Here is a 27,976-nt window from a genome sequence, read left to right as displayed (position 1 = left end):
CTAAGTAGGTTCTGAGACTCCCTTAAGGTTTGTATTTAGTCTAATACATTCTCCTCCCCTAGCTCAAAGCTCCAAGATTTAGATAAGCACAATTTAAGGCAGGTTCCCTGAATATCCTATTAGGGAATGTTGGGATTTGGTTGAAATGGCAAGTTTTATTAATGATGAATGGCAATGACTTTTGAGTTTGATCACAGTGTGTTTGCATATTTTCTTACTATTTTTGGTAGGATTTAAAAATTATTGGTTCATTAACCATTTAAAAGAGGAATAATTCAGCAGAGGCACTAGGAGGTTGAACAGGATCATTCTTCAGTAATATCCAGCCTGGAGAGAGGAAAAAGGGATCCAGTTTACTCAGCTGCTTTAAAAACCTACCCACAATCAGCCTTGCAACACAAGCTCAGCACTGGGACTCAGATACCTCCTGTCTGAAGAGACTCTACAGGCATTGTACAAAAAAGGACTACATATACCTAGGAAGCCTAGGAAGCGTGGTTTGGGCTAAAGGATTACGCCCTTCCTCAAAAAAAAAAAAAATAACAATAATAGCGAGACAACGTGATAATGGAGACTATATTCTGTCCACTGTCAATTAGCTAATGTTAGAGTAGAGACAGAAGATGAGAGTACTAACTTATTATCCTGGCATTTTCAGCAGGAAGCTAAAGTCTCTACATGGAATTCAAAAACTGGTAAACAATTTTGTTTCTAAAATTCAAAAGTGGTACTGAATTTAATCCTTCCTGTTGAACACTGAGGAAGGGTTGCTGCAATCTCAAGGTTCAAATGTCATATTTAGTTGTCAAAGGCCTAATGAAATTTATCAACATTAACTCCCTATGTTTCTCAACCTTTTAAAACCCACATCTCCCACAATGTCTTCTGTAGCTTATAAGCTTTATTGGAACTTTACTTTGTGTACAGTACTTATGCTCTAAATCCCTTCTAATTCTAGTAAGGTAGTTAATAAAATAAAATCCAAGGGTGAAACAAAATAAGGAAACTATTAAGTACATAAAAACCATTTCAGAAAAATGTAATTACAATAAATAGACTCTTCAGGTAAATATACAGTACAGATTCAAAGTCATTTATTTAAAATAAAAGGCAATTTGATAAAAAAGAGGATTAAAAGCTCAGAGAGGAGCAGAAAAGCAGCAAAGCAGAAAAGAAGACCAAATCTCTACCTAGTTCCAGACTGAATCCGAAGAAATATTAACAACTAATAGTAATGAGAATTGAGAGGGAGGGTTGGAAGTGGCCTGGACAATCACTGACACCTCATCCTCATCCTGTAGATGAGCAAGCTGAGGCCAAAGGAGGAGCTCAGAAAAGGCCTTGCCCAAGGTCATTAAGCCAAGAATCAAATCACGTTTTCTTGTTCCTGCTAAAGATTTTATATATTGCTGCTGCTTTTATATATTGCTGCTTCTCTAGACCCTCACAGAGAAACCCTTTGGGAACTTGAACCTGCCTGGCAGAGTGCACTGCACCTGAGGGAGGCTTCTTGGGGGTTTGGTAAGCGTGGAGAATGCAGACTCAGCCTGGGCCTCCATATTTTCCATGAGGCTAAAATATTCTATCCCAACCAAGTCGCATTATCAGGCTGAGGAACCAAGGTCTTGGGAAAAGAACAAAAGAGGCAGATATTGACCAGAGACCCAAGTAAGCTTCCGACCACACCTCCAGCCTCAGGAAGGCAGAGAAGAAAGTAGCCCCTAAATTGTATACTCCACCTTGATGTCACGACATTTGCTGCCATGAATTCCAAAGTCAAACCTTTTTTAAAAATGAAAACAAATCACAACTACACAGTGACTTTAAAAAAATTCTTTAATTGGGGGCCAGGCACAGTGGCTCAAGCCTGTAATCCCAGCACTTTGGGAGGCTGAGACGGGCGGATCACGAGGTCAGGAGATCGAGACCATCCTGGCTAACACGGTGAAACCCCGTCTCTACTAAAAAAAATACAAAAAACTAGCCGGGCGAGGTGGCGGGCGCCTGTAGTCCCGGCTACTCGGGAGGCTGAGGCAGGAGGATGGCGTAAACCTGGGAGGCGGAGCTTGCAGTGAGCTGAGATCCGGCTACTGCACTCCAGCCTGGGTGACAGAGCGAGACTCCATCTCAAAAAAAAAAAAAAAAAAATTCTTAAATTACGACACAAAGAGTTCAGTGCCCAGATGGTGACAAGTCTGAATTAGTCAGCTGGCACTTCCCCTAGGAGAGCTGAGTAGAAGGGGAAGAGAAATGAGGCTCACACTTGGCTGCCCTTTTCCTAGAAATAATATATGCTTCGCCTGGACGCAGCTAAGCCATCGCCTCTGCACATTTCTCTTAGATTCCTAGCAAGTCGCCTCGCCCTTTTAAAACTGTGGATAAGTGGAGTTTTAACACCCTGACACTCTGAGCTCAGGTCCAAAATGTCTAGAGATAAGTAAGTTAAACATTCTTTCCTCTCTTTTTTTTTTTTTTTTGGAGACAGAGTCTCGCTCTGTCACCCAGGGTGGAGTGCAGTGGCATAATCTCGGCTCACTGCAATCTCCGCCTCCTGGGTTCAAGCGATTCTCCTGCCTCAGCCTCCCGAGTAGCTGGGACTACAGGCGCACGCCGCCATGCCCAACTAATTTTTTTAAGTAGAGACGGGGTTTCACTGTGTTGCCAGACTGTTCTCAAACTCCTAAACTCAGGCCTCGGCCTCCCAAAGTGCTAGGATTACAGGCGTGAGCCACTGTGTCCGGCCCATTCTTTTTTCAATAACCCCTAAGCCTCCAACTGTAGCAAAAAACAAAAAAAACAAAAAAAAAACCCTAGAAAACATACCCCAACTTGGCCCACCTTACATATAGAAAGAAGACAAAAAGTTCCTACCTCACTCTTAACAGACAGGGCTGGGTTTTGAAATCTGGTGTTCATCTCTGCTTACTGGACCAACGCAGTCTGTGAACTACCAGAAAAATCAACAGGGCCTTTCTCCTCAGCACAGCTTGGTATTTCTGAGAAAACCCAAACGATTTCAAATGCAACTGGTGTCTCCAACTCCACTAAGGCTAGGATACTGTAAGACAAGCCAATCCCCTTTCAATTTTTTTTTTTCTTTTTTTTTTGAGATGGAGTCTCGCTCTGTCGCCCAGGCTGGAGTGCAGTGGCACTATCTCGGCTCACTGCAACCTCCGCCTCCCGGGTTCAAGTGATTCTCCTGCCTCAGCCTCCCGAGTAGCTGGGACTACAGTTGCGCGCCACCATGCCCGGCTAATTTTTTGTATTTTTGGTAGAGACGGGGTTTCACCATATTGATCAGGCTGGTCTTGAACTCCTGACCTCATGATTCGCCCGCCTCAGCCTCCTGAAGTGTTGGGATTACAGGTGTGGGCCACCGCACCCAGCCCCCTTTCAAATTTTAAACAAAATATAAACACAGCTATTACCATTGCCTTTTCCAAGCCCATTCTTCACTGATATGGTCAATATTTTCAACGTTACATCCTCAGCTGAACGGCTGAGGGCGCCACAGACACAACTGCGTTCATCATTCCATCTTAACTTTAATTATGGATTTCCTCTTTCACCTCAAAATACGCAAACTGCTTTGAGAAGGCAGCTACCATGAGGGCCTCTTTGCAAGCCCATCTCTATAATGACTAATCAGCAAAGATAAACTTTATCAGGTAGTCAACTTTGGAGGAAAAACACTCAAGCCTAATAAAATATCCCTCACCAAAGCTGTTGCACCAGAGTTCTTGCCTCCATCTCCGTGGCAAGCTGATTTCATGCACATTCAAGAACAAAGCTGGCCAGGCGTGGTGGCTCATGCCTGTAATCCCAGCACTTTGGGAGGCCCAGGTGGATCACCTGAGGTCAGGAGTTCGAGACCAGCCTGGCCAGTGTAGTGAAACCCCGTCTTTACTAAAAATACAAAAATTAGTTGGGCATGGTGGCTGGCACCTGTACTCCCAGCTACTAGGGAAGCTGAGGCTGGCAGGCACCTGTAGTCCCCACTACTTAGCAAGCTGAGGCAGAAGAATTGCTTGAACCTGGGAGGCAGAGGTTGCCGTGAGCCAAGATTGCAACACTGCACTCCAGCCTGGGCAAAAGAGTGAGACTCCTCAAAGGAAAAAAAAAAAAAAGAACAAAGCTGTAAGTGACAAGGAAAGTCCAATACCAGAAGGGTCAAAGGGCTAACCCTTTGATCAGATAGCTCAGAATTCTGCAATCAAGTTCTACACTGTTTTAACCTCTTAGACCAGAGATTAGCAAACTTTTCTGTAATAATTTAGGCTTTAAGGGCCTTTCAGCCTCTGTTGCAACTACTCAGCTCTGTCACCATCCCATGAAAGCAGCTGTGGATGATTAGTAAACAAGTGGGTGTGGCTGTGTTCCAATAACTTCAGTGACAAAAAGAGGTAGCTGGCCAGCAGGCTGTGGTTCACTGACCCTGTCTTACACTCTACAAGTTAATGTAGAGTCCTGCTAGAATACGCATCTGGCAGCCATTGGGCCAGGACCAGACAGAATGGCACTCATGGGTAATAGGGACTCACCTTGACCAGCACGGCGGCTACAATGCCCAGGAAAGTGAACAACAGGAGACCGAGTTTTTCTTTGTTGAACCGTTTCAAGAGAAAAAATTTTCCCCAGTCCACCTTTGACTGGCTGTTGGGAGGATATCTGAGTTTGTTAGCACCTTCTCTCTTCAAACTTTTTAATAAACAGGGACGCTGATGAGAAAAAGTATCGAAACTATGTTTTCCGTGATAAGCTCCCATCCCACTGGAACCTGAAATAAAGGGAACAGACAAAACAAGTTTCACTGTAGATGATGCAAACTACTGTCTAACAGCCAAAGCTCACATGCACTCCCTGCTGCCTGGGAGCCCCCACTGAACTCTGCGAGCCGAAGTATCTCTTTTCAGGAAGTCCTTACCAGCTTCCCTGGAAAAGTCAATGTCCTTGTCAAACAGGATGCTTTCCACGAGCAAGACAAGGACCTGCACCTCTTCTAGAGCTGTGGCTCTCATTTATGCCAGGGACTGTGCTAAGAGTTTAAATCATTCTCTTAAGATAATTCTCACCACAATCCCACCTGATGAATTATCAGCAGCCTCATTTCCAGAGAGGGAAAGGGAGCTTACGGGGTCAGTTAACCTACCCAGGGTCACATGGCTGGTAAGTGGCAAAGCCAGAACCCGAACCTAGATCAGGCTCTAAATGCTACATGTGCTCTCTTCCCACCATCCCTTCATTCCCAGCATCCTTTCCCATGGCTTCAGTCATCCATGGCCCCACTGACCCACTTGCTTTCTCTAAGGCTGTAGAAAGTAAGACAGGGCGGCAGGGTTGCACAGCTGGGTGATAATAAGCAAGTGTAAATCTCTGCCCTCCACGAAGCCATGCTCTGTGACAGTTTTCATTTCTCTAACTCTGTGTGTACAACAGACTGACAGGCACAAAGGGGAGCAGTGTGAGCTGGGCAGAGGGAATGGCATGTGTGATGTAAGACACAGGTGACCAGAGGCCAGGGAGCAGTTTACCAAGGCCAGGATGCAGGAAGGAATCATTCATGAAGCAGGCCTGGTGTGAGAAGAGACCCAAGGACAAGACCCTGAGAAAACCTGACACTGAGGGAGGGTAAAGAATGAGGGAGGGGACTGGGCGCAGTGGCTCACACCTGTAATCCCAGCACTTCGGGAGGCCAAGGCGGGCAGATCACAAGGTCAAGAGATCGAGACCATCCTGGCCAACATGGTGAAACTCTGTCTTTACTAAAAATACAAAAATTAGTTGGACATGGTGGTGCACGCTTGTAGTCCCAGCTACTTTGGAAGCTAAGGCAGGAGAATTGCTTGAACCCAGGAGGTGGAGGTTGCAGTGAGTTGAAGTTGCGCCACTGCACTGCAGCCTGGGCGAGAGCGAGACTCCGCCTCAAAAAAAAAAAAAAAAAAAAAAAGAATGACGGAGGGGCGAGCCAAAGACATAACCAAGGTAGTTTTATCCAAAGATATAAAAGGGTTATATAAATGAAGAGATGATATAACATATTCCCATTAAGACTCCACATTTTAAAGATATAAATTCTTCCCAAAATAATTTAAGTTTAAATCAATTTTAATCAAAATCTCAGGGGATTTCAGAAGGTTGTTTTGTTTTGTTTTGTTTTTTTAAGTAGGAGGAGGTAGTGATTCCAAAGATCATCTGGAAAAATAAATTTAGATAAGAACAAGCAAGAAAACACTGAAAAGCAATAAAAACCAGGAGCTTTTACTTTTAGATTTTGAAATAGTGCTATGTCCTAAAGAGCAAGCTACTGGATTGAATATGTGGGTTTTGCAGCCAGACAACTTTGGCTCATTTCTTGGCTTACTACTTATTAGTTGTCTGTCTCTAAAATGCGTGCATTTGGCCAGTCGCAGTGGCTCACACCCGTAATCCCAGTACATTGGGAGGCTGAGGTGGGAGGATTGCTTGAGCCCAGGAATTCAAGGCCAGCCTGGGCAGCACAGTGAGACCCAGTCTCTATACAAAAATTTTTTTTTAATTAGCCAGGCATGGTGATTCACCCCTGTAGGCCCAGCTACTCAGTAGGCTAGGGCAGGAAGATTGTTTGAGCCCAAGAGGTTGAGGCTGCAGTGAGCCATGACTGTACCACTGTACTAGCCTGGATGACATTTCAAAGACCCCATCTCAAAAAAGAAAAGAAAAGGCATGGATTCAACCGCAGTATCTGGCATACAATAAGCACTTACTAAATGTCACTTGTAAAGCTAACTGTACAACTACTGTAATTGAAACTGTGGTAGTGGCCCACGGAAAAAACAAACCAGAAAGATAATGCAACCAATGAAAAAACCCTAAGAATGACCCAAACATGTTTTTATTGAGTACTGATGGTATGAGGATGATAGTTTCAAAAAATGGTGCCAGCATAACTAGTTTACTCTTTGAAAAAAAAAAAGGCAAATTATGACATCATGCGGCATACGCATTCTAAAGTGAATTCCATGGTGTTTTTTAGTTTTTGTTTTTGTTTGAGACAGTGTCTCGCTCTGTTGCCCAGGCTGGAGTGCAGTGGCACGATCTTGGCTCACTGAAGCCTCTGCCTCCCAGGTTGAAACGATTCTACTGCCTCAGCCTCCCAAGTAGCTGGGACTACACGTGCATGCCACAATGCCCAGCTAATTTTTTTTGTATTTTTAGTGGAGACGGGTTTTCACCACGTTGGCCAGGCTGGTCTCAAGATTCTGACCTCAAGTGATCCCCCTGCCTCGGCCTCCCAAAATGCTGCGATTATAGGTGTTAGCCACCACGACTGGCCAACTCCACGGTTAAAAGGAAGGAAGGACGGAAGGGAGGGAGGGAGGGAGGGAAACTACAGATATTTATTATTTATTTATTTATTTATTTAATTCTTATTTTTTTGAGACAGAGTCTCGCTCTGTTGCCCAAGCTGGAGTGCAGTGGTGCAATCTCTGCTCACTGCAACCTCTGCCTCCAGGGTTCAAGTGATTCTCCTGCCTCAGCCTCCTGAGGAGCTGGGATTACAGACGGTGCCGCCACACCCGGCTAATTTTTTGTATTTTTAGTAGAGACAGGGTTTCACCATGTTAGCCAGATGCCTTGGCCTCCCAAAGTACTGGGATTACAGGTGTGCGCCACTGCACCCAGCCTACAGATGATATTTATGTAATACTGAAATAGGGAAAGCTTTTCTAAGCCTACTTTCCAAATCAGAAACCAAAAAACAAAAAGCCACACAGGCTTAGGCGAGGTGTAGTGGCTCACGCCTGTAATCCCAGCACTTTGGGAGGCTGAGGCAGGTGGATTACCTGAAACCAGGAGTTGGGGACCAGCCTGGCCAACATGGTGAGACCCTATCTCTACTAAAAATACAAAAATTAGGCAGGAGTGGTGTTGGGTGCCTGTAATCCCGGCTACTTGGGAGGCTGGGGCAGGAGAATTGCTTGAAGCGAGGAGGCAGAGGTTACAGTGAACCAAGATCCCGCCACTGCACTCCAGCCTGGGTGACAGAGTGAGACTCTGTCTCTAAATAAATAAATGCTTCAAATCATAGATAAAATTAAAAGAAAAATTAAAATCTGGAAAGGGATATGTGTTACAGATAGGACTGAGGATTTTCTTACTTATAAAAAAGGCTATTTAAAGGCTAATAAGGAAGATGTGAACACAGCAAAAATATCAAAGGACATAAATAGAAAATTAATGGGAGTGCTAAAAAAAATTCAAACTCACTAATAATCAAAGGAGTACAAATTGAAATGAGATGCTTTCTGTCTAGAAATTTAATAATGGAATAATCCAGAACTGGGGATATAAGGAAGTAAACACTCATATAATGTTCATGGGAATATAAAGTGGCAGAAATCTGCAAAGACACTTGAAATATGTATCAAAAGCCTTAAAGGTAAGCATTTCTAAAGAAAAACCTAAGCTGGGTGCGATGGCTCACGCCTGTAATCCCAGCACTGTGGGAGGCCAAGGCAAGTGGATCTCCTGAGCCCAGAAGTTTGAGACCAGGCTGGCTAACATGGCAAAACCCTGTCTCTACTAAAAATACAAAAATTAGCTGGGCATGGTGGCACACACCTGTAGTTGCAATGAGCTGAGATCACACCACCGCACTCCAGCTTAGGTGACAGAGGGAGACTTAGTTTCAAAAAAAAAAAAAAAAAGAAAAAGAAAAAGAAAAATCTAAACTATATGCCAAAATATTAATAGTATTTATGCCTGGGAGATTATTACATTTTTCCTTAAAGTCTGACTGTTTAGACTTTTTGCCGCTGTGTCTGTATTACTTTGAGAATTAGAAGAAAAAGACATTTTTTTCAATTTGGAAAATTGCATAAGCCCTTTTAACAGAGTAATTACACTTGTAGACATTTCTCCTAAAGAACTAGTCAGAGAGTGCCTAAAGATACATTATACAAGAATCATAATCCCCAAAAAATTGAAATCACAAAAATCTAATACTGGGAACTGGTTACATAAATATGCCACATTTGGCCGGGCGCGGTGGCTCAAGCCTGTAATCCCAGCACTTTGGGAGGCCGAGGCGGGCGGATCACGAGGTCAGGAGATCGAGACCATCCTGGCTAACATGGTGAAACCCCGTTTCTACTAAAAATACAAAAAACTAGCCGGGCGTGGTGGTGGGCGCCTGTAGTCCCAGCTACTCGGAGGCTGAGGCAGGAGAATGGCCTGAACCTGGGAGGCGGAGCTTGCAGTGAGCCGAGATCGCGCCACTGCACTCCAGCCTGGGTGACACAGCGCGAGACTCCGTCTCAAAAAAAAAAAAAAAAAAAATATATATATATGCCACATTCATATGATGGAAAAGTATGCAGTTACTAAAATTATCACATGCAAGAATACCGACATAGGAAAAGTGTCACACTATCCTGTCACATACAGTGTAGAGAACAATGTATACTATGATACCTTTTTGAATAGAATATTCAGGTGTCTGTGTACATCCGTGTGCATATATGTGCAAGACATATACCAGTTATCTTTACATAGTGGGGTTATGGGTAATGTAAATGTTTATTCTTTGGGCTCTTCTATCTTTTCCAACTTTTCTCAAAAAGCCTGTATTCCTTTTACATTTGGGAGTCAAGGCTTGTCTTATTTTTATTTTTTTACAGCATGGCCACTATAATAATGTATTATATGCCTGAAATTTGCTAAGACAGTAAACCTGTTTTTTTTCTTTTGCATCTTCTTTTTGCATTTTTAACTTTTGTGGGTATATAATAGGTTGCTTATTTAATTTTGTTATTTATTTATTTATTTTATTTTATTTTTTGAGACACAGTCTTGCTCTGTCGCCTGGTTGGAGTGCAGTGGTGCAATCTCAGCTCACTGCAATCTCCGCCTCCCGCGTTCAAGCGATTCTCCTGCCTCAGCCTCCTGAGTAGCTGGGACTACAGGTGTGTGCCAGCACACCCAGCCAATTTTTGTATTTTCAGTAGAGACAGGGTTTCACCTTGCTGGCCAGGATGGTCTTGATCTTGTGACCTTATGATTCTCCTACCCCGGCCTCCCAAAGTGTTGGGATTACAGACATGGGCCACCGTGCCTACCCTTTTTTTTTTTTTTAGATGAAGTCTTGCTCTGTCACCCAGGTTGGAGTGCAGTGGCGCAATTACGGCTCACTGCAACCTCCGTCTCCCGGGTTCAAGCGATTCTCCTGCTTCAGCCTCCCTAGTAGCTCGGACTACAGGCACATGCCACCACACCCAGTTAACATTTGTATTTTTAGTAGAGACAGGGTTTCACCACGTTGGCCAGGCTGGTCTGGAACTCCTGACCTCAAGTGATCTGCCCAGTTTGGCCTCCCAAAGTGCTGGGATTACAGGCATGAGCCACTGCGCCCAGTTGTGTTTTGTTTTAAATAAGATGGTAAAGTCAATGATGCCACAGGCTACCTGGTCAAGTAGGGACAGGGACTGAACCCAAGTCACTTAGATTTGCAATTAGAAGGCACTGGAGACACCATATGGAACAATTACCGAGTTGATTACTGCACTAGCACAGTGGATGCCAGGATCCTATGCAGTGAGCTGAGGAACTAGAGACAACGGAGTCCAATCTTTTAAGCATCTGGGCTACAAAACTATTGGTTACTCCAGCCAAAATCCCAGGAGTCATCCTCTTTCATTCACCCCCTCCTCCAGCATTCACTCCGTCAGCAAATCCTGCTGCTTGATCCCAAAAATAACCCCTTCCCTTCCCACTATCTCCCCTGCCACCACCCTCTACAAGCCACCACCATTTCCAATTTGGATCTGGCAATACCTACCGATTTGGCCTCTTCCCGCCTGTCCCTCACCCATGTCAGTCACTGTGCTGGGTGCTGGCAATATATTTACCTCCTAGACAAGGACCTGTGGCTGCAGGTCAAGGTTCCTTGGTCATAGGACAAGGTTTCCTTAACCAGAAACAGACCGTCCTGCCTAGCTGGGCCCTCGTATCCCATGGAGCAACTGACTTCCGGTATTACAAAAAGAGAGGATAGAACAGGGCTTTAAGACAGGGGCTTTTATGGTTGGGTTTTTGTTATGAGAATGTTTACATATTGGCTATGTTGTAATATCTCTATTAGATAGTAGAAAAGCCCACCTAGCCTAGGTCCCAAAGGAGAAATAAAACACTGAGTCGGTCATCTCACGTGTGGGAGAGGGAGGCAGGTCACGTTCTAAAGGGAACAGCAAGGATCAGGCTATGTCCACAAAGCTTCACTTGGAATGAATTTCTTTCTGCCCCTCCTCTCTAGAACAGGGGGAGTCTCATTTTACTCAAATCACAAAACAATTCCAGGAGAGGCTGCTCCTCCAAACAAAGGGCCGGGGAACAAATGCAGGTAAGAACTGAGCAGAAAACAAGGGTGCGTTAGAAAACCCCTCTACCTTCTGTCTGTTTCTGGTATTCCGAACCTTTCATTAGTTATCTCATTTAAAAACACACACACACACAGAGAGAGACCTTCTTAATTTGAGACCTGACTCTTGGTTCCCAAATCTCCTAAATGCGGCAGGACAATAAATAAAATCAATGAAGTGAACAAAGTAATGATTACAGCTGTGGTCAGTCAGTGCTGCTGACAGAAAGAGTGACAGGACATTCACCCTGTGCTGCAGGGGTGGGTGGGGAAGCAGAAAAACCAGTCAACTGGGTGACCAGGAAAGGCCTCCCTCAGGACAGGACACCCAGGGTACGCAACAGCTGGCTAATTCAACAGCCCGCACAATCCACTCATGAAATGGTGGTGCTTTTGAAATATCTACTACGAGCAGGAGAAAATAAGACTCACCCACTCCTCCAAAGGGGAAAGAGTTGAGCGTGAAGTGCATAATGACGTCATTGCCTGTGACACCTCCGCTGGATGTCTCATCAATCATCCGTTTGATGAGCTGAGGACAGACCAAAGGCATCCAGGTCAGTGAAGTTGCCCCTCAGGGAACACTCATGGCCCCACCACACAGAGGGCTGTGTGCTCAGAGTTACGAGCTCAAAGCATGCACATTCTGGCTTTGTGTCAATGAAAATTCTTGAGTTTGGGGACACCGTGCCAGATAGACAAACAACCTCAACTGTGGTTAGTGTAGCAAAGTGATTGATACCCAACCTCTCAGACACACATCCAGTGCACAAAGGGAGGCAGCTCCAAACCTCTGGGCCTACTCAGCCACAACCTAGAGGTGTACTCCCCAACACAGCAGCAAAAGGCTCTTTGTAAGGGGACAGCTTAGACTATATTCCAGCTTTAAACACTGTTATTATTTCTTTCTTATCTCTGCTCTACATTATAACACATGATTAATAGGTATGATTTAGTCTTTATGAAATGTGAAAATATTTAAGACTTTAGATTTAGCATCCTATTTTTTAAGAAATAAATGGTTGTTTGGCTTAAGGCCCAGAAAAGCACAAGAACACTTGACTAGTAAATGTCATTTCCCTTGGGTGCCAGCAAGCCCTTGACAGTTCTTCATGTCTGGACTGTAGTGACCTCAGATGACCCACTGCTGGGAAGTGCTCCACACCTGACCTGTACCCTGGCCAGCCGGAAGGAACCCTGGCAGGAAGGTTCCTTCCTGCCCATGTTATCCATGGTTTTAAATGTCAAACCATTGTTTTGTTAATAACCCAGCCTTTACTGAGCCCCACACATTTGGTCTCACTCAAATACCTGTAGCTATCTGTATGTCAATAGCCTCACAAGCTCCAAAAGCTGTCACACGACTATCTACACGTTACCATCAGAAGTTCTCCCGAAAACATCTGGGCCACTGTCTCTTAGTAGCAGCTGGTCCCCTAGTGACATGAATGAGTGAGCCATGCAGAAAGTGGCAGAACTGCTCAACCAGGTGAGGCGGTTCCACCACTCTAACAAGAAGCTAGTGTCACGTGAGAAACTAAAATCCATCATATCACAACCATTTATGTGACAGTGTCGGGGTCTTCGTCCCACACAGTGGGTGTGAATGTCATTTTGTGCAGGCTCTTACTCGACAATGCCCTGTGGATTAACATGAGAAAAGCATTTAATGCTGGCACATATAAGTCTTCCAATTATACAGGAGGTGTTTGTGAATCAAAAACCTTGCGACACTCAACCCTGCAGACTCAGATCTAACCCGAGGGAGGAGGGGAACGGATGCTGTGATAACCCCTGAGCCTCATAAACCAAGACAGCAACCTAGGAACACAACTTCACTTAGTGGACTCTGATATGACAGAAGAAACCATCATTGTTTCACATTGTTTTCCGCATTGTTTTACAGCAAAGAAGGAACATGACTCTTGATAGTCGCTTATGCTAGTGAGCTGTTCTCGCTAAAGCTTACCTTATGGTTATGCGAAAATACATAGAGAGCCAGAGGCTTTTCACGTTCATTTATGAAATCTATGGCCTCATCTACATTTTTCACAGGCACTATTGGAAGAACTGGTCCAAAAATTTCTTCTTGCATCACCTTGGTTTTAGGATCAACATCAGTAAGTACTGTTGGGGCTAAAAAGAAAATAAACAAAATGAAAATGAAAATACTTATTAGACAAAAATGTACAAGTCTCATCTTGTATCTCTTTCATTGGGTCACCTATCCATCCCTTTCCCTCTCCTCCACAAGTCATATCTATTGAAAAATCCTGAGCAGGTGGATGAGCTGTGCAAATACTCAATGTCTCCAAAGCCTGTGAATCACAAGCCTGTGGACACTTGTGCAAATCTATCTTTTTCACATTGAACTCTGTTCACAGCCATGCATATATTTAACTGTAGATTATACTTAACATTTTTCTGTGCATTGTGTTTTTTTTTTTTGAGACAGAGTTTCGCCCTTGTTGCCCAGGCTGGAGTGCAACGGTGCCATCTCGGCTCACGGCAACCTCCACCTCCCGAGTTCAAGCGATTCTCCTGTCTCAGCCTCCAGAGTAGCTGGGATTACAGGCATGCACCACCATGCCCAGCTAATTTTGTATTTTTAGTAGAGATGGGGTTTCTCCATGTTGGTCAGGCTGGTCTTGAATGGACAGGTCTTTCTAGGAGCAAAGACAGCTCAACCGTGAATCAAATCAATACTATTTTTTCTTAACTTGAGCGCTTTCATATATATTATCTCATTAACCTTTATTACAACTCTGTTAGACAGATTAAGAAAACAGAGTTAAATGGTCAAAATTCCCTAAGCCTTAGTTCAGTGTTCCATCTACCATAGGGAAGAGGCACAAAAAAGGAGGGTGAAACAGATGCTGGGGAGGCTATGCAAAGTGTCCCAGCATCTGCTGCCAACGTAAGTCACCAACTAGCAGTACTCCAGAAGACTCTGTAAATGAGAAACTGGATCGTCATCCCAAAGAGAAGTCATCTGACAATAACAAGTTGGCACTTTTCCTTTACCCCTAGTTTCTAATAGATTATCTTGGCAATGTGGCTGTGGATAGCTTCTTGCAGCACCACTTCCAGGGGTATATAAACTGCCACCCCTAATCCATTCCCTGCATCTTCCTCAGGTCAGAGAACCAATTTGGGCTGAGTGTCTACTTCCTCTGCATAGCCGTGCTCAGGTAAAATGATCCCAGCTCGAAGTCAGGGGAAAGTCCTAATTAGTCTATAAGCTAATCAGGATAGCCCCTTCCTTTTGCCATTCATTAGCCTAGAAACGGGCAATGTGGACACGCTGAGGATGGGAGAACAGAGAGGTGAAAGAAGTAGAGTCCGTTTTCTCTTTTTTCTACAGATGTATTCCCCAGTTCGATCTGGGCTGCCACCAAGAGAGACAGAAGGCACAAGGATTGTTTTCTTTTGCATCCTAGTACAAAGAATCAGGGTTTTTTGATGGTACCATGAAGCCACTGAATTATACAGCTCAGCAGAACCTCGGGACTGCTAATTACAAGAGAATCAATTTCTGCTTATTATTTCATTTTTAAATTTTGTTTTTTTAAAGTTGATTTTTTTTTTTTTTTGGTAACTTGTAGCATCTTATCTGATAAAGGGGATAAGTAAAGCTACGTGGTGCAGCTTCTTTGCCAGCCAAGTCCAAATGTGTCTAATTTTTCTGTCACCTTATATGTTACTTTAGAAAAATGTGCTTAACATTCAAAGGAATATATATTCAAGGCAAAGAAGAAAAAGCACAAAGAAGGTACACAAATAATAAGGTCAAGCATGGTGGACCAAAACATTATTTCTGGAATGGTACCATCACTGGTTAATTGTGGAATAGTGACCAAGCTATTTCCTTCTTTGTGCTGTTTTCCCATCCACGAACTAAAGATAATTACATCAAGTTCTATTCTGCTTCTCAGGATTGTTATGAAGAAAAAAGTAGTTAACGTGTAAATATGAACTGGAGCAATGCTGGTGGCATCATTCAATACACAGAAACACAGACATTTTAAATAGTTTATAACAAAAGCTACAGTATAACAGAAAGCAGGATTTAGTACTTCAACAATTAAATCAACAATTAAATGCTATATATTTAATAGTGTATGTAGTGTTAATAAGTAGTGTCAGCAAAAACTGCCAAATTGCCATCTTCCCATAGGAAAGGAGAATTTCCATTACCTATGTAGCGTGTGGCCTCATCAGTCTCCCCACCAAGAGCTATCTTTTGTCCTTCAAGCAAACTTAGTATCCTCTTAAAATGACGAAGATTGATGATCCTTTCATAATCAGGAGACTCTTTTATATTTTCTCCATAAAATTCCTATTTAAAACAACAGGAGTATATAAATGTCACAAAGACCCACAATTCAATTTCAGTGAGTACAAAATCCAGCCATGCCCCAAAATCAGTCTGGTTTTACACCCTCACAGAATCTAACACCCCACCCCTCAAGTAATTTAACAGTAGTACGATAGTAAATTTCAGCTTTTTGGCAGGTCGAGGACTAGAAAATAAAGAGCGCACACACACAGAAGACATCTATCACTGTCCATAGTTCCAAAGGTTCTTACGGATCTTACAGTCCACCCACGGGCCTTCACCTCCTGCGGTTGACAGTGGGAGCAGGCTGGGGTAAGTCTTGTTCTGCATCAGGGTTGCTTATGTGTTCACACATTGGCTGTGCCTGCTCTCCCCCTACAGTAAGTTCGGTAGTTACAGCAGAGACCCAAAGGTCTGCAGAGTCTGAAATATTTGCCACTTAGCCCTTTACAGAAAACAGCTACCAATCTTTGCTCCATTTTGCTGTTTTGGTCTTCTTTGAACTGGTATTTCCACCACTTACACGTGATGGTGAAACCACTTGAAGGATCAAAATACAGCTTTGGGAAATTACCAAGGTAAAAGAACTTCAATAATCATGCAATCAATATTTACTTTGTAAAACAAAATTACTGAATTGCTGCATCACTTCAAAGCCTTGGGAGAGTTCTCAATTTAATCTCAAATCAAAATGAACATTGTTCATCCAACCTCTACCAAGAGCAATTCTCAAGTCTGGGTGGTCGGAATCCCTGGTGCAGCTTGCTAGAATGCATGTGCCTGAGCTCTGACTCCAGAGTCACCAACAGTAGCTTTCAGTGCTGAGTGCATCACAGAATTACCTGGAGGCCTCAGACAAGCTGAATCTTTGGAGGGTAAGGCTTGCAAACTTGTTTTTAAATGGTTCCCTAATGATTCTAGCATGTAGCTTGAGAACCACTGTGTTAAGAGTCTAAATGCCTCCAAGCGAGGCAGAGGCCCTTATTCCTTTGAAATTGAATTCATCACCACACTCAACTAAGCATTTCTCCAATTCCCAAATATTTTCAATCTCACAAGTGTCTTTTAACCACTCTCTCTTCCCACGTACCCTGAATCTGGGCAACTCTTCCTTCACGTGCTCATCTGGATCCATTTTTAGCCCTATCACTAAAAATGATAGTCCAATACCCATATCAAGGCCCTAGCACCTCATCCCCGAAGTTACTCTGCCTGGAACCATGGTGAACTATTGCCCTGAACTTCCTGGTACACAATTTTCTTTTTTTTTTTTTTGAGACAGGGTCTCACTCTGTCACCTAGGCTGGAGTACAGTGGCACACTCTTGGCTCACTGCAGCCTCCGCCTCCCAGGAGGATCAAGCGATCCTCCTCCCTCAGCCTGCCAAGTAGCTGGGACCACAGGTACAAGCCACTACACCCGGATAATTTTTGTATTTCTTGTAGAGACAAGATTTTGCTACGTTGCCCAGCTGGTCTTGAATTCCCGGCCTCAAGCAATCTGTCTGCCTTGACCTTCCAAAGTGCTGGGATTACAGGAGTGAGCCACCGTGCCCAGCCAATTTTCTCTCTCTTTTTTTTTTTTTTTTTAGGAAAAAACGTATGGCTTCACTCACGGTGGGGGAACGTGATGGCTTGATCCTCCTTCGCAGCCTTTAACTCCTGGGCTCAAGTGATCCTTTTGGCTTCAGCCTCCTGAGTAGCTGGAACTACAGGCATGTGCTACCATGCACAGCTAACCTTTTTCTCTTTTGTAGAGACAGGGTCTCGTTATGTTGACCAGGCTGGTTTTGAACTCCTGGGCTCAAGCGATCTTCCTGCCTTAGCCTCCCAAAGTGCTCGGATTACAGGAGTGAGCCACTGCAACCGGCAACAATTTTCATTTCTTTTTTTTTAAATTTTTTGAGACAAAATCTCATTCCATTACCCAGGCTGGAGTGTGGTAGCATGAACTTGGCTCACTGCAACCCCCACCTCCTGGGTTCAAGCAATTCTTGTGCTTCAGCCTCCCAAGTAGCTAGAATTATAGGTGCATGCCACCATGCCTGGTTAATTTTTGTATTTTTAGTAGAGATGGGTTTTGCCATGTTGGCCAAGCTGGTCTGCAACTCCTCACCTCAAGTGATCAACCTGCCTCGGCCTCCCAAAGTGCTGGGATTACAGGCATGAGCCACCATGTCCAGCCAACAATTTTCATTTTCAGATCACATGTATTACTCTTTGGTGTTTCTGATCCTTCCTTTTAGTGCCAATTAACATCTGTCGAGTAAACAGTGACTACTCCAATAATTTCTTTCATCTGAGGGGTTAATGACCCTCACCCACTGCTGAACTCAGTCACACTGGTCATCCCATTCTTATTATTTATTTCTTTATTTATTTAAGACAGAATCTTGCTCTGTCACCCAGGAGTGCAGTGGCATGATCCTGGCTCACTGCAACCTTTGCCTCCCGGGTTCAAGCAATTCTCGTCAGTGTTCAAGCGAATGTCATGCCTTAGCCTCCTGAGTAGCTGGAATTACAGACATGCACCACCACCCCTGGCTAATTTTTTTTTTGTATTTTTAGTAGAGACGGGGTTTCATCACATTGGCCAGGCTGGTCTTGAACTTCTGACCTCAAGTGATCTGCCCGCCTCGGCCCCCCAAAGTGCTGGGATTACAGGCATGAGCCACCATGCCCAGCTCCCATTCCTTTCTACCAACCTAAATGCTACATTTCCTTCAAGTCTTGGCTTGGGACTCTACCATGCAGTCTTCCTTGGTTCCCTCACTGCAGATATTTACTTTAAACACCCTGAAAGATTGCTAACTATACCAAGGGTACACTGTAAGTAGTTATTTAATTAAGTCACTCCTCCAAACTACTGGCCACCCGAGGCCCTCTACATACACAAAAACTGATAACCTTCATCGGCAATGGCCAATATGCCACAGGGTCTCTCTGATTATACCTAAAGGGTTGGCAACATTCCCTCAAAAGCACGGACACACAATTATTTAACTTTTTTTTAAAAAAGTATATGACACAACTAATCATCAACAAATCAACTAGACAACTTAAGTAGATTTAACACCAAGGCAACCTTGCTCCCAGCAGATATTCTATGAAAGGTACACAGAGCATTTTCATATTAGTAAGTTCATTGAGTCACATATGCTTTTAAAATTTTCCTGAAGGGAGAAACAAATGGGGATGCTGCCTGCGAATAGTTAATTTGACTCCTTATCTTATTAAAATCAGTGGAATCAGATGTTTTAAATACAAACCTTCACCGTTTCCTTAATCTTCCACACAATTTGACTTTGGAGGGATGCTTCACAGAGAATATAATCAGGTGCAATGCAGGTTTGGCCACAATTCATGTATTTTCCCCAGGTTATGCGTCTGAGGGGAAAAAATCCAGAACAGCTATATAATTCAGTCAAATTTTCAATTGTTACATTGTGTTGTTTGACTGTTTTGCAACTAAAATAGATTCATATATTTATCTGGCAATTTTTATTAAAAAGTTAAAAACTCATTTCTAAATCAGTCGGTTGGAACTTAGAATGTATTTTCCAAATGAGGTAGAATATTTTACACAGCAGGGAATTCTCACGCCAGCTCATGGGAAACAGTACTTGGTAAACAGTGATGCCATTGCCTGCAGCAGGAAAAGAGGAGAAACAGCCTCCCAATGTCCTTTCCCCTCTCCCAGTCCAGCCAAAGGAAAGTCCTGGATGACAGGAGTTCGGTACAGACTCTCCTGGTTGTGGCTTTTGGCTCTGCTGGCAAGATGTTCAGGTATAAAAGCAGGATGGCAGCCAGACTTCAGGCCACCCTCCTCTTTGTGGAGCCTGCCCACTTGGGAAGACCTTTCCCATGCATGGAAAAACCCATGCCCTGAACATTCACTAACTGAGGCGTCGGTTTGGCAACAAGATTTCTACTTAGGAAGCCAACCTGGAACCCCTGGCCTGGAATCTCTGAAGGGGAGAGAAAGCCACGCCACCCAGAGCACAGGAGAGTCATGAAGAGGGAGAGAAATACGCCACCCAGAGCACAGAGTCATGAAGGGGAGAGAAAGCCACGCCACCCAGAGCACAGAGTCATGAAGGGGAGAGAAAGCCACGCCACCCAGGGCACAGAGTCATGAAGAGGAGAGAAAGTCACGCCACCCAGAGCAGAGTCAGTTCTATGATTTGGCACTTCTTAGTAGCTAAACCGGATTTAGCAGAGAGAACCTGAAACCTCTTATTTTCTGATGTTCAGATGCAAGATGTTATTCACAGTTAAAAAATGAGGAACACTCGTTTTGTCCACAAAGGATCTCAGGTAAGAGATCAGCATAATACTCTCTCAAATGGGAATTTAAAGATTTTATTTGGCGCACACAATACTTTGGATTATGTACTTAACAGATCACGGGCCAGAAGAACATTAAATTTCTTGCTAGATCTAGCTGTGATCTTGAGGACAGAAATAACTTTTTCAAAATTCCTAAGGACAACCACATGATGTCAGGACTTACAGCTCATCATTTTTGACAGTGGCACCAAGAGACAGTGAAAGACTCCAGTTACTCTTGATGACATCAACCACCAAAGTTAAATGATGCATCTTGGAGCCATAAGGTATGGGGTTCAAATGCAAAGAGTAACATTGTCAGGAAAAGTCTCCACTGTGTTGGGAAAACCACAGAAAATCAGACAGCCAGACTCACCTGCAAACAATGTCCAGGTCACAATCTTTATCAATATAACATGGACTTTTCCCTCCCAGTTCAAGAGTCACAGGGGTCAGATGCTTGGCAGCAGCTTCCATGACAATTTTGCCAACCGCAGTATTTCCCGTATAGAAAATGTGGTCAAATCGCTGCTTCAGGAGCTCCGTGGTTTCCTCAACACCACCATTAATAACAACATAGAGGTCCTCAAAGAAAGAGAAACACAAACTCTTGCACTGCCAAATTAATCCTAACATTTTAACATCAGCAATCTCTTCAGCATAAACATGTAACATTCAGTAAAACCCAGAGAGTGTCAAGACCAGTCCCTGTGAGGGATGGGAGAGGGAGCTGACCAAGGACAAGAGGAGAACACACAGTTTGCTGGCATCTGGGAAGCATGAACCCACATAGAACCAACCTGGAGACTCGGTTTTTTACACGAGCTCAGCAACAAAGACACTAAGGAGAACAAATGGTTGAACTTGACCAGGGAAAATGCATGAGATGTGGGTGTATGCAGAAGTGACTCTGGTGAAGAATGGCTCCCACAGGACAGGTCCCAGCTGCATATCTTAGTCTGAATGTTCTCTGTCTCACAACAGAGTAGGCTCAGCCCATGCTATTCTGAATGGTATACCCGGCACAGTAGCTGAGAGCGCTTGCTTTTGAAGTGTATCTGGTTTGAATCTGGGCTCTGCCACTCACTAGCTTATTTGACTTTAGGCAAGCTACTGAACATCTCTGAGCCTCAATTTCTTCATCTGGCACTGGGAGAATTCACGTAGTTTCTGTGGACTGAGCCCATTACGCATTGTGCTATCATTACCAGCTGTTCTAAGAGATAACACCTTAGACAATAACAGCATGAAAAGTAAGAGAACAGATGGCAACCAAGGAAGACAGAGAGGTATTCAAGACTCCAAGGTGGAAGTGTGAAGTAAAAGTTGGCTTGTGGATCTCATGTTTCCATTTGATCTCCTGTTCTGAAGACGAATTAGTTTCATTCACTTCATAGTTCAGCTGCCCAACAAATATTTCAAGCTTTAACTTTTCTATGACTTAATCTACATAGCATATATTATTAACCCCCTAACACGGTAACTGAAGCTGGTAGGGCATTATTATCCTCCTCATCCAGACAGTCAGTTACTGAATAATTTACCCCTGGTCAGGGGCAAAGCAGTACCTTCAACCTCTATCTTCTGGTTCTAAGTCCTATTCAATCCTTGACATCTCACTGTCTTCCATTTCATCTTTCTTGATTGGATCATGACAGCTATTAGAACAAAATGGTTCTAACAAAGAGAACAATATCATTCCAAGAACCAGAACTGGCCTCAAGCCATTACAAGTTGATGTCCAGAACACAGGTTAAGATATTTTTAAGCTGTCTTTCGATGAAAGCTAAATGAAGACTCCTCTCTGCAGCAACTCATGTAGAACTCAGCAGTGCCAACTTCTTCGCGGCATCATTAACTTCCCAGGAGGGCATAAGAACCTCTGACTCAGACAGATGAACTACCCCGCAGTTGAGCAGATCATTTTCTTTATTCAGTTCTTGATATTCTTTTTTTTTTTTTTTTTTTTTTTGAGACGGAGTCTCGCTGTGCTCCCAGGCTGGAGTGCAGTGGCGTGATCTTGGCTCACTGCAAGCTCCGCCTCCCAGGTTCACGCCATTCTCCCGCCTCAGCCTCCCGAGTAGCTGAGACTACAGGCGCCCGCCACCACGCCCAGCTAGTTTTTTGTATTTTTAGTAGAGACGGGGTTTCACCATGTTAGCCAGGATAGTCTCGATCTCCTGACCTCGTGATCCACCCGCCTCGGCCTCCCAAAGTGCTGGGATTACAGGCTTGAGCCACCACGCCCGGCCTCAGTTCTTGATATTCTTAAATGCCAGCGTGTTAAGTCAGTGTGAGAATACGTCCTCTAATTCAGGAGGGCACTTTTTTTGTGTGTGTGGCATGTTTTCATGCCACAGACATGTCTTTTTTGAAAGCAGAAGTACTCTTACAGGCTGGGTGCAGTGGCTCACACCTGTAATCCCAGTACTTTGGGAGGCCAAGGTGGACGGATCACCTGAGGTCAGGAGCTCAAGACCAGCCTGGCCAACATGGTGAAACCCCATCTCTACCAAAAATACAAAAACTAGCTGGGCGTGGTGGCACATGTCTATAATCCCAGCTACTTGGGAGGCTGAGGCAGGAGAATCACTTGGACCCAGGAGGCGGAGGTTGCAGTGAGCCGAGATCCCACCACAGCACTACAGCCTGGGTGAGAGAGCAAGATTCCAGCTCAAAAAACAACAAAAAAGGGTACTCTTATACAATCATATAAAAGTACATTTTGTTAGAACAAAAGAAATTATTAGTAACAGAAATATGTTAGCACCCAGCACAGTACCAGTCCCTCATTAAATAATCCATTAGATGAAAACACCTAAAATCACGTTAGCTCAAATAAAGATTATTCCAAAATGCCAAACAGACAGAATCTGTCAACAGCAGGAGTACATACTCATGAAGTCATGGGCCTACATATATTGTGTAACCTCCACAGCCGGGTGACTCCACAATGTACTTTGGAACTGAACTCCTTTTACTAAGTCAATTGCTGAAGGCTTAAAGAAACTGCAATCGGGTCCCTGGCCAGCAATAACATGCAATAGCAAGAAAATCAAATGTGTGTTTTCCCCAGTAAACACGTACGTTGAAGATGGGTCAAGAAATTCTTACCTGGTCTAAATACTGAGGGAGAAGCTTAGCCACGATCTTGGCTGTATTTTCACTCAGTTCAGAAGGCTTGATAATCACAGCATTTCCTAAACAAAGTAAAAAGTAGAACAGTATCATCTAATACTTAACTGTAATAGCTACCAAAATGGCGCTCAGTGGGAAGTATAGGCTAGGTACTCCCAATTATTTCTGCAGCTCTCAATGCTGCACATCCTCAAAATGAGCGTAAGAGCTCACCTCACTTTCTCTTCAAAGGCTAACTCCTTAGCTGTCATCATCTTCAGGTCACTGTCAATGGGTTCCATCAGCCCTTCCCACTCCTCCAACTTTCTATCACCTTTCTCCCACTTCTGCCCCTAGATTGTCCTCTCTGCCCAGGAATTATTGGGCAAATGAGTGATTTCAACATACAGCTCTCTATCTGGATCCTGCAAAGTGAGAAATTAATCTCCTGGCATTTGCTATATACCCAAGCTAGCATTACTCTCATAGCCTTTATTTGAATGAAGAAACTGGTCAGACAGAATCAAATGGTTCATCCAAAGCCAGAGCCAGCAACTGAAACCATATTAGAATACAGATGCCTGACTCCAAACTCCTGGGCCTATTGACTCAGACACCTTTACACTCCCACAGGTTCATTCTCCACGTGCTTCAAAACATAGCCACACAAATCTCCTCAGCAGCTCATTTAAAAATATGTATGATATGTATTAATTCTCAGTACACTGGTGGTGTAAACAAAGGCAAACCACCAAAGTAAATGCATTTAATTAGCCACTATCCTTAATTTACAATGAATATGACAAAATAAGCCTCCCTAAAAAGGTATATAGACATAAGCTGGCACCAGACCTGCAGCGATGGCTCCTATCAGTGGCTGAATGATGAGAACAAAGGGGTAGTTCCAAGCTCCGATTATCAGCACCACTCCCAGAGGCTGTGGCTGAATATAGGCCTCATCCATCATGGTGAGCAGGTTCTTCTTAACTGGTTTAGCAGTAACCCATTCAGGAAGATTCTCAAGCATAAAATCAATTTCCCCAAGGACAGTAATGACTTCCTGACTGTACGCATTGAGTTCACTCTGTTATAAGAGAATCACAGTTAATCTTGCAGAGTAAGTATGATACACTTCGCCCTGAATGTCAAAACACTCAAGCCAGGGACACCTGCAGTGACAACAACTGGCATTATCAGACTAGCTGGTTTGCCATCCAGACTCCTTTTGCACCTGCACTTCACGCCCTTGATAAGGGCTTGCTAATTCTCTAATATATTTTTTTAAAAAAATCAAAGATTATTTCAGGGAGTAGTAACACTAGTAGTAGTAGTAGTACCACTAGTAAATCCTTCTTTACTAATCCACACCCTTTAAAAGCCAGGCTTAAATATTACCTCTTTCAGGAAGATTTCCTTGAGTAATAAAGGTCTGCTCTGATCATACTTTCTGTATCACAGTAATTATGCTGTTGACCTGCATCTTAATACTTCACCCTTAACGCACTGGTTTATAACTATTACTCACATTTTATCCGTGTATGCTCTGTTTCCCAATCAAGTTTAAAACTCTTGAGGACAGAGAACTTACTGTATTTCTTGAGTCATCCTATATATACACATACTCACACAAACATTTAGTTCTTCAAGAATGATTAAATGACACAGTCTTTTTGGAATCTTAATTATCCCATCTTGTTTATTTAATATCACAGCCCCTTTCCACCAAAAGTACTCTAAATTTTATAGTTGCTACTAGTACTACTACTGTTATGACTTATTAAAATAATCTTTGATTGAGGGGATTGTGGGGAAGGGAAAAATCACAAACCCAGAGTAAAGCTTTGCTACACAGGTAATGCAGATAAAACAAGATAACGGCCTCGTGCCTGTAGTCCTAGTATCTGGGAGGCTGGGGCAGGAGGACTGCTTGAGCCTAGGAGCTGGAGGCTGCAGTGGGTTATGATTGAGTCACTGCACTTCAGCCTGGGTAACAAAGGGAGACCTCGTCTCTTAAAAAAAAAAAAAAAAAAGTAACTATTATCAGAAAACATAGAGGAATATACTTACACCCTAAAACATTATTTAAAACTTTGCTACCACAGGCCAGGAGTGGGGGCTCACACCTGTAATCCCAGCACTTTGGCAGGCCCAGGCAGGCGGATCACTTGAGGCCAGGAGTTCAGGACCAGCTTGGTCAACAGGTGAAACTCCATCTCTACTAAAATTACAAAAATTAGCCGGGCATGGTGGCGCACGCCTGTAATCCCAGCTACTGAGGAGGCCGAGGCAAGAGAATCGCTTGAACCCGAGAGGTGGAGGTTGTAGTGAGCCGAGATCGCACTACTGCACTCCCGCCTGGGAGACACAGTGAGACTCTGTCTTAAAAGCAAAACAACAAGCAAACATACAAAGAAAACCACACATACACACAAATCAAAACAATAAAAACTTTGCTACACAAAGCGTGTTTCCAAAAGAGGTATATGACATCACTGGGGACCTTGTTAGAAACTTGGAATCTCAGATCCCACCCCTGACGTACTGAACAATAATTTGCATTTTAACAAGATCCCCAGGTGTCTGTTGGTGCATTAAAATTTGAGTAGAACTGACCTAGTAACACATAAAGTTATGAAGAAAAATCTGAGTGCAACTATAACTTAAAAACAAAACTCTGTCTACAAAATAAACCATAAACAAAGCTAAAAGGCAAGAAATAGACCCAGAGACTGGTCTGAGGGTAATGGATTATTCAGAACGTATTAAATATTACTGTCACTAAAGTTGGTATACAACTCTCCCACTGCTAAATTTTAGTGGTTTTAAAAGAAAGAAAGAAAGAAACCCAAAGAAAGTATCTACAATACGGTAAACTGACAAATTACTGAAATCCAGAATATACAAAGAGTTCCTACACATCATAAGGAAAAGAATCACAAAAGTAACAGAAAAATAGACAACAATAGAAAAGGCAGAAAAGGAACCACAGAGGCCAGGTAACAACATATGCCCTTCTGGCCGGGCGCGGTGGCTCAAGCCTGTAATCCCAGCACTTTGGGAGGCCGAGACGGGCGGATCACGAGGTCAGGAGATCGAGACCATCCTGGTTAATACGGTGAAACCCCGTCTCTACTAAAAAGTACAAAAAACTAGCCGGGCGAGGTGGTGGGCGCCTGTAGTCCCAGCTACTTGGGAGGCTGAGGCAGGAGAATGGCGTGAATCCGGGAGGCGGAGCTTGCAGTGAGCTGAGATCTGGCCACTGCACTCCAGCCTGGGCGACAGAGCGAGAGTCCGTCTCAAAAAAAACAAAAACAAAAACATATGCCCTTCTGAGTGCTAGAGGACAGGGAAAGTCAGAGGGAACTTTGGCTTTATCTGTATTGCTGGAAATCATACTCCCAGCGCTGGAGTAATCCGAAATGTAAAAGCAAAAACAAAACCCAGCAGAAGCTCCGGCCCGCAAGTGCGCGGCTGGGGCCAGCTTCCCCGCGCTCCGCCGCTCGCGTGCGTACCTTGCACAGGTCGGCGGCGATGGCCGCCAGGATGTCCTTCTCGCGCTCCTGCACCATCCTCCGAAGGGCCTCCAGCTGCTGCAGCCGAAACCGCAGGGGTCGCGACCGTCCGGACAGGAACGCCTGGCGAACCCGCTGTACTTCGCGCTCCATGGCCTGGTCCTGCAGAGAACTGCACGGTCGGAGGGCGCTGGGGCGTGGGAGGCGGGATGCAGGCAGGTGCTGGCCTTGCCTCCCCTCCCTCCGCCTCCCTCCGGAGGTTGTCCCCACCGCCGACCCGCAGCCACCAACTCACTCGCCCAGGGATCACTCGCTCAGCCGCGGCCTCCGGGTCCGCCTACTCCCACTGCCAGACCCAGTTGCCGCGGGGCTGACTGAGCTTGACCCAAAGCCTCGTGCCTATTGGCCCGGGAGGCCCACGTGACAGCCGCCGGCCGGACGCCGGCCTCGCCCACGCGGCCCCCGCTCTCTCCCGGGTTCTGGCAGCCGGCTAGGTTGTAGGGAGTGGCGTGCGCAGTGCGGGAGCGGAGCGCGGCCACGGGCCCGGGAGCGGAGGGGTGTAGGGATGGAGGGAAGGTGTTGGCCATCCTGCTGAGAGCGCCCCGGGGCGGCCCTAGAGGGGGCGAAGAGGAATCCTGGAGGAGCAGGCGGAGGGCGCGCGGCTGGCAGTGGGCGCCCGGCCGGAAGCGTCCGGGCTGCAACGGAGAGCCGTCTCCGCTCCGGCACGCTCAGAGGGGTTCCCTCCTCCATTTTGTGGCTCTTCAAACGTGACCAGATGGACGGAGTTGGAGGCCTAGCGCTCCCTTTTCTGCTTCCCTGTCCCGTGCTCCTTCCTTCAGCGAGGAGCTGCCTCGACTTGACCGGCACTGACCGTCCGGGTTCCCTGGAGAGCTAGTCCCTGAGGGCGGGAAGCCCGGGGTCATTTCCTTCGTGCACAAGCATCATCCTCGCACGTCCGTTACTCAGAGCTCCCCGGGCTGCATTTTCCCCGCTGCACACCCTTCCATGTACCCGCCCCCGAGAGAGAACCCGCTGCCTTCAGGTTTCCCCCTCCCGCCTTACTGCCTTTCGGGCGAGAGACTTCAGCTCTCATCACTACTCGGCAGCAGTTGGCTCAGCTGATCGGTCCTGTCTTGTGGAAAGCTTTCTTTTCTTTACCATTTCCCTGCACTCTTCTGCACTTTTCTTTTTAGCTCACTGGCCGGGACCTCTGGGTTTTCCTTTGCTGGATTTTTCTCCCCTTCCTGACCTCTTAGGTGTTCAGGCGCCCAGGGCTTAGTACGAG

The 27,976-nt window shown here is 44.7% G+C and overlaps 1 protein-coding gene and 1 pseudogene across 4 annotated transcripts; both read right to left on the bottom strand.

The window, feature by feature from the left end:
- Positions 1 to 135: 135 nt before the first annotated feature.
- Positions 136 to 27,104, bottom strand: ALDH3A2 (aldehyde dehydrogenase 3 family member A2). 4 transcript variants are annotated; one of them, XM_009189865.4, is made up of 12 exons: positions 26,987 to 27,104; positions 26,692 to 26,853; positions 24,032 to 24,263; positions 23,177 to 23,262; positions 20,439 to 20,647; positions 19,003 to 19,120; positions 15,593 to 15,734; positions 13,365 to 13,531; positions 11,828 to 11,927; positions 4,542 to 4,777; positions 2,872 to 2,996; positions 141 to 327 (listed from the first exon to the last, which is right to left on the bottom strand). In XM_009189865.4, exons 2-11 carry the CDS (start codon positions 26,842 to 26,844, stop codon positions 2,913 to 2,915), a joined length of 1,527 nt encoding a protein of 508 aa, XP_009188129.1. In that variant the 5' UTR covers positions 26,845 to 26,853; positions 26,987 to 27,104; the 3' UTR covers positions 141 to 327; positions 2,872 to 2,912. The 4 variants fall into 4 exon arrangements, with proteins under 4 accessions (XP_009188131.1, XP_009188129.1, XP_009188130.1 ...); XM_009189866.4 differs by having other exon boundaries at positions 26,692 to 26,863; positions 26,987 to 27,071; XM_009189867.3 differs by lacking the exon at positions 2,872 to 2,996 and having other exon boundaries at positions 136 to 327; positions 26,692 to 27,090.
- Positions 14,758 to 14,848, bottom strand: LOC116271138 (annotated as a pseudogene).
- Positions 27,105 to 27,976: the final 872 nt, after the last annotated feature.

This window comes from Papio anubis, chromosome 17 (assembly GCF_008728515.1).
Source record: "Papio anubis isolate 15944 chromosome 17, Panubis1.0, whole genome shotgun sequence".
NCBI classification, from domain to species: Eukaryota; Metazoa; Chordata; class Mammalia; order Primates; family Cercopithecidae; genus Papio; species Papio anubis.
Note: the sequence above shows the minus strand (reverse complement) of the source record. Positions and strands in the feature narration are given on the sequence as shown.